The 7,500-nt window shown below is 34.9% G+C and overlaps 1 protein-coding gene across 2 annotated transcripts in view; it reads left to right on the top strand.

The window, feature by feature from the left end:
• The window catches only part of nfatc1 (nuclear factor of activated T cells 1), a 90,500-nt gene that overhangs the window by 30,628 nt on the left and 52,372 nt on the right, over positions 1 to 7,500 (top strand). For both annotated transcript variants that reach the window (XM_061896973.1, XM_061896971.1), the window contains exons 5-6: positions 167 to 339; positions 6,581 to 6,721. In XM_061896973.1, coding sequence (XP_061752957.1) covers positions 167 to 339; positions 6,581 to 6,721 — 314 coding nt within the window. The remainder of the gene's footprint in view (positions 1 to 166; positions 340 to 6,580; positions 6,722 to 7,500) is intronic.

Genomic DNA, 7,500 nt, shown 5'->3' with positions numbered 1-7,500 from the left:
CCCCGCGGTCGACTGGTAGCTCGCGATCGACGTAATGGGCACCCCTGTCATAGACTATACTGCAGTCTTGAGTACTACACTCTAACATACCATGCTACATAGTACTGTACCGTAAGATGTACGAATATCACGTAGTATTGTAAAAACACGCCATCTCGTCGTTCAGAATCGACTGCGCCGGCATCCTGAAGCTTCGCAACTCCGACATCGAGCTCCGGAAGGGCGAGACGGACATCGGACGCAAGAACACGCGCGTGAGGATGGTGTTCCGGGTGCACGTCAATCAGGCGGGCGGGAGAAGCGTCTCGCTGCAGGCCGCGTCCAACCCCATCGAGTGCTGTGAGTACCCGCCGCATTCCGGGCCCTTGAACGCATCATTGGAGAAAACTGCTATATTGAGGTTCCAATCTTACCATATGCAGTAAAGTTTATATAATAATAAATACATCAAATAGAAATATATTAAAATGTTCCTGAGTGACATTCTGACAAGAAAAATTGCCTTTTTGTCTTAATATTTGTGTATTTGATTAAAAATATATATTATTTGACAGAACTAGTTTTAATGATATTAAATGTGGTATTTTGCTGAATTTGTTTCAGTACAAATCATGCATCAAACTGATTTTAAGCCATCAGTAATAAAATAATAAAATATGTATAATAATAAATACAATAATACTATTCCTGGATAACATTCTGACGATGAAATTGCATTTTTGTCCAAATATTTGAGTATTTTTTTAGTACATTTAATTTATGCAAGTGCGAAATAACCTGTGATTAATCATGATTAATCCAAATTCAAATGTGTGATTAATCAGATTTTTTTAAAATATAATTTCACAGGACTCGTTTTGATTATTTAAAATGTGTTTTTTGGTGGATTTTATTTTGTAAAAAACATGCATCAAATTGATTTTAGGTGATTATTCATATAATATTAATGTATACATCATAATAAATAAAACAATAATAAATGTAATAATAATAATAATAATTAACACGTTTCTGAATGACATTTTGCCAATAAAATTGCATTTTTATACAAAGCAAATAATAATAATGCAAGTGCGTAATAATCTGTGATTAATCATGATTAATCAATTTTTTTTAAGTGATTAATTTGATCAAAAACAAATATTATTTGACAGGACTAGTTTTAATGATATTAAATGTGGTATTTTGATGAATTTTTGCCCAAATATTTGGGTATTTTTTTGGTACATTTAATTTATGCAAGTGCAAAATAACCTGCGATTAATCGTGATTAATCCAAATTCAAATGTGTGATTAATCAGATTTTTTTAAATATAATTTAACAGGACTCGTTTTGATTATTTAAAATGTGTTTTTTGGTGGATTTTATTTTGTAAAAAACATGCATCAAATTGATTGTAGGTGATTAGTCATATAATATTAATGTATAGATCATAATAAATAAAATAATAATAAATTTAATAATAATAATAATAAATAACACGTTTCTGAATGACATTTTGCCAATAAAATTGCATTTTTATACAAAGCAAATAATAATAATGCAAGTGCGTAATAATCTGTGATTAATCATGATTAATCCATTTTTTTAAAGTGATCAATTTGATCAAAAACAAATATTATTTGACAGGACTAGTTTTAATGATATTAAATGTGGTATTTTGATGAATTTTTGTCCAAATATTTGGGTATTTTTTTAGTACATTGGATTTATGCAAGTGCGAAATAACCTGCGATTAATCATGATTAATCCAAATTCAAATGTGTGATTAATCAGATTTTTTTAAATATAATTTCACAGGACTCGTTTTAATTATTTAAAATGTGTTTTTTGGTGGATTTTATTTTGTACAAAAACGTGTATCACATTGATTTTTAGGTGATTAGTCATATGATATTACTGTATACATCATAATAAATAAAATAATAATAATACATTTAATAATAATAATAATAATAATAATAACACGTTTCTGAATGACATTTTGCCAATAAAATTGCATTTTTATACAAAGCAAATATTAATAATGCAAGTGCGTAATAATATGTGATTAATCATGATTACTCAATTTTTTTAAGTGATTAATTTGATCAAAAACAAATATTTGACAGGACTAGTTTTAATGATATTAAATGTGGTATTTTGATGAATTTTTGTCCAAATATTTGAGTATTTTTTAGTACATTTAATTTATGCAAGTGCGAAATAACCTGCGATTAATCGTGATTAATCCAAATTCAAATGTGTGATTTATCAGATTTCTTTAAATATAATTTTACAGGACTCGTTTCATTTATTTAACATTTGTTTTTTGGTGGCTTTTATTTTGTAAAAAAAACGTGCATCAAATTGATTTTAGGTGATTAGTCATATAATATTAATGTATACATCATAATAAATAAAATAATAATAATACATTTAATAATAATAATAATAATTAACACGTTTCTGAATGACATTTTGCCAATAAAATTGCATTTTCATACAAAGCAAATAATAATAATGCAAGTGCATAATAATCTGTGATTAATCATGATTAATCCATTTTTTTAAGTGATTAATTTGATCAAAAACAAATATTATTTGACAGGACTAGTTTTAATGATATTAAATGTGGTATTTTGATGAATTTGTTTCAGTACAAAAAATGCATCCAACTGTTTTTAAGTCGTCAATAATAAAATAATAAAATATGCATAATAATAATAAATAAAATATATATTTTGATAATTTTTAAAGTACATTTAAATAATGCAAGTGCGTAATAACCTGTGATTAATCATGATTAATCCAATTTTTTAAATTGATTAATCTGATTAAAATCAAATATTTTTTGACATGACTAGTTTTAATTATATTAAATGTGATATTTTGATGAATTTGTTTCAGTGCAAAACATGTTTTAAATGGATTTGAAGTCATCAGTTGTAAAATAATAACATATGTATAATAATAAATAAATCTATAATAATAATAATGTTCCTGGATGACATTCTGACAATAATTTAGCATTTTTTTCCAAATATTTGTGTAATTTTGTAAGTACATTTAAATTATTAAAGTGCGTAATAACCTGCGATTAATCATGATTAATCCAATTTTTTTAAAGTGATTAATCTGGTTAAAATCAAATATTATTTGACATGACGAGTTTAAATTATCTTAAATGTTATTTTGCTGAATTTGTTTCAGTGCAAAACATGTTTTAAATGGATTTGAAGTCATCAGTTATAAAATAATAACATATGTATAATAATAAAGAAATTTATAATAATAATAATGTTACTGTTCTGACAATAAATTAGCATTTTTGTCCAAATATTTGTGTAATTTTGTAAGCACATTTAAATTAATGAAGTGCGTAATAACCTGCGATTAATCATGATTAATCCATTTTTTTTCAAATGATTAATTGGATTAAAAAATATATTTGACAGAACGAGTTTTAATTATCTAAAATGTTTTATTTTGCTGAATTTGTTTCAGAACAAAACATTCATCCAATTGATTTGAAGTTGTCAATAATATAATAATAAAATATGCATAGTAAGAAATAAAATGGATATTCTGGTAATTTTTAAAGTACATTTAAATTATGCAAGTGCGTAATAACCTGTAATTAATCATGATTAATCTTTTTTTTAAGTGATTAATCGGATTAAAAACAAATACTATTTGACAGGACGAGTTTTAATGATCTTAAATGGGTTATTTTGCTGAATTTGTTTCAGTGCAAAACAGTTCAAATTTATTTAAAAGGCCTACTGAAAGCCACTACTAGCGACCACGCAGTCTGATAGTTTATATATCAATGATGAAATATTAACATTACAACACATGCCAATACGGCCCTTTTAGTTTACTAAATTCCAATTTTAAAATTCCCGCGGAGTTTCGGGTTGTAGCGGACATATTAGCCCAGCACCACACACGGCTAAAAGTCATCTCTTTTCATCGCATAATTACACAGTAAATCTGGACATCTGTGTTGCTGAGTCTTTTGCAATTTTTTCAATTAATAATGGAGACGTCAAAGAAGAATGCTGTTGGTGGAAAGGGGTGGATTGCAGCTGCCTTTAGCACCGAGACACAGCCGATGTTTCTTTTGTTGTGAAACTTTAACATAGAGCGGTCAAGCGAACATGTTTCTCTACGTCAACCCGCAAGTTTTTGGATGGGAAAATTGTGATATTAAGTCAGCTCTTACCGGAGACTTCAGTGGATTATGGGACCTCCTCCTGTAGCTGTCAAATAGGCAGCTGTGATCTTGGCTCCTCCATTGGCTTCTTTCTGAGACACTGGCGTTCACCGCAGCCATCCGACTTGCAGGTATGACTTTAGAATCTCACTAAAACACTATTATCGGTATAGCTCGGTTGGTAGAGTGGCCATGTCAGCAATCGGAGGGTTGCAGGTTCGATTCCCGCTTCCGCCATCCTAGTCACTGCTGTTGTGTCCTTGGGCAAGACACTTTACCCACCTGCTCCCAGTGCCACCCACACTGGTTTAAATGTAACTTAGATATGTAAAGTGCTTTGAGTCACGAGAGAAAAGCGCTATGTAGATATATAATTCACTTCACTTCACTTCACTTAAAACAATAAGTAGGTAAGGGATTTTCCACAATTATCCTTGTAAATATGTCTAATTATATCTGAAACGCCACCACTGCCGCCACCCGGAGCCGTCACTTTTTATTTGTTTATTTATTTATTTTTTTTTAGTGTCTCACTCTAACTTTCCTCATCCACGAATCTTTCATCCTCGCTCAAATTAATGGGGAAATTGTCGCTTTTCCGGTCCAAATCGCTCTTGCTGCTGGAGGCTATGATTGTAAACAATGTTCAAATGTGAGGAGCTCCACAATGTAGGTGGGAAGCGGTGTATTGCAGGCCGTATTTAGCAACACAAACACAGCCGGTGTTTCCTTGTTTCCTCGTTTACGTTCCCGAAAGATGACTGTGAATATTTACTATGGAACAGAGTGGTCAAGCAAACATGGTTCCCTACCACCTGTCAACCGGCAGGTTTCGGTGAGAAAATGGTGGTAATAAGTCAGCTCTTAACGTAGACATGAGCGGAGGGCTGGCGTTGTTCCTCCTGCACCTGTCAAAGAGGCAGCTGCGGACTCTCTTGCCTCCTCCCAACGGCCACCCCCGACTGTCGGATGCTTCCACCGTGGAGGAGGAAAAAATAAATAAAAATTCACCCCGGCCCCACTGGCTGTTTTCGCCTCGTCGAGAAACGTGGATTCCCTTGGAGACACTGGTGGTCACCACACCCGTGGCCACACCCCTCTGACTTTCAGGTTGTACAGGTACGACCATATAATCTCACTAAAACTCTAGTAACACAATAAGCAGATAAGGGATTTTCCAGAATTATCCTAGTAAATGTTTCTAATAACGTCTGAATCGGTCTGCCGTCTAGTTTTTTTTTTTTTTTTCTCTCGAGTCCTTCACTCTCACTTTCCTCATCCACAAATCTTTCATCCTTGCTCAAATTAATGGGTAAAATCGTCGCTTTCTCGGTCCGAATCGCTCTCGCTGCTGGTGGCCATGATTGTAAACAATATGCGGATGTGAGGAGCTCCACAACCCGTGACGTCACGCGCACATCGTCTGCTACTTCCGGTACAGGCAAGGCTTTTTTTATTAGCGACCAAAAGTTGCGAACTTTATCGTGGATGTTCTCTACTAAATCCTTTCAGCAAAAATATGGCAATATCGCGAAATGATCAAGTATGACACACAGAATGGACCTGCTATCCCCGTTTAAATAAGAACATCTAATTTCAGTAGTGAAGTGAAGTGAATTATATTTATATAGCGCTTTTCTCTAGTGGCTCAAAGCGCTTTACATAGTGAAACCCAATATCTAAGTTCCATTCAAACCAGTGTGGGTGGCACTGGGAGCAGGTGGGTAAAGTGTCTTGCCCAAGGACACAACGGCAGTGACTAGAATGGCGAGAGCGGGAATCGAACCTGGAACCCTCAAGTTGCCGGCACGGCCACTCTACCAAATGAGCTATACCGCCTTTAAGTCATCAGTTATTAAAATATGTATAATAATAAATAAATTAATAATAATTATGTTCCTGGATGACATTCTGACAATAAAATAGCATTTTTGTTGAACTATTTGGGTAATTTGTAAGTACCTTTATTTGATGCAAGCGCGTACTAAACTGTGATTAATAAATAATATAAAATATAAAAATAATAACATAAAATCTATTTTTAATTTAAAAAGTAAAAATTAAGAATTGTTGCTAAAAAAGCATGGCGAGTCATTCGGAAATGTATTTTTGAGACCAAAAAAAAGACCCAACAAGTGTTAAGAGCGGGATGACGTGCGTTATCAGGCAGGCGTCGTCCATCACTGGGAGAAAATAAACGCTCTAGCAGGTAAAATTGGGAGCGTGAAGTCACGGGGAGGGCAAACATTCCTCGAGTAAATATTTAGGGAAGACACGTCCATCGCCGGCAGGGAAGATGGCGGCGTCTGGATGCTCAGGTCTGCATGGGGAGTGGGTCCTAACTCCTAACTCCTAACTCCTTGCCTCCTTCCCGCCTGCAGCCCAGAGGTCGGCGCAGGAGCTGCCGCTGGTGGACAAGCAGAGCTTGGACGCGGGCCACGCCCTTGGGGGGGAGCGCCTGCTGCTGGACGGACACAACTTCCAGGCCGACTCCAAGGTGGTGTTTGTGGAGAAGGCTCAAGGTGAGTGTGTGTGTGTGTGTGTTTGTGTGTGTGTGTTTGTGTGTGTGTGTCTTCCTTGCCGCCGCGTCGGAGAAACCCCAAGACTCTTCCCTTCCCCCGCCGCCAAAATATCCTGCGTCCTGCCAGACTGCCACATGTGGTGCACATTAATGTGTTGTATTTTTAACCCAACATCTGCACAACTTTCCATTGCCTCTTTCTGCTGCGTGTGTGTGTGTGTGTGTGTGTGTGTGTGTGTGTGTGTGTGTGTGTGTGTGTGTGTGTGTGTGTGTGTGTGTGTGTGTGTGTGTTCTTGTCGTTCCACCCTTCTTGGGACATCAACAAGGAAAAGTGTCTTCCATATAAGGACCGCTGAACAAGTTAGGACCCAAAAAATGGTCCCAATACGGAAATCTAACAAAATCAGGGTGGTCCCCAAAAATTGTTTTCCAATTGACTGTGTCGGTTTTTAAAAGTGCTCCCCCCCTCTGGTCAACATATGAAATAACAAGTGTGTGTAAAAATTTGAAGTGCTCCCCCCTGTGGTCAACATATGAAATAACAAGTGTGTATTCGCCTCACTTTGGCCAAAAAAGAAGGTTATTTTTTCAAATTGACTGTCGGTTTTTTAAAGTGCTCCCCCCTCTGGTCAACATATGAAATAACAAGTGCGTGTTCGCCCCACTTTAGCCACAAAAGAAGAGTTTTTTTTCAAATTGACTGTGTCGGTTTTTAAAAGTGCTCCCCCCTCTGGTCAACATATGAAATAACAAGTGTGCGTAAAAATTTGAAGTGCTCCC

The sequence above is a fragment of the Nerophis ophidion genome, linkage group LG04 (genome assembly GCF_033978795.1).
Source record: "Nerophis ophidion isolate RoL-2023_Sa linkage group LG04, RoL_Noph_v1.0, whole genome shotgun sequence".
In the NCBI taxonomy this organism is placed as follows: Eukaryota; Metazoa; Chordata; class Actinopteri; order Syngnathiformes; family Syngnathidae; genus Nerophis; species Nerophis ophidion.
This window is presented reverse-complemented; position numbering and strand designations above follow the sequence as displayed.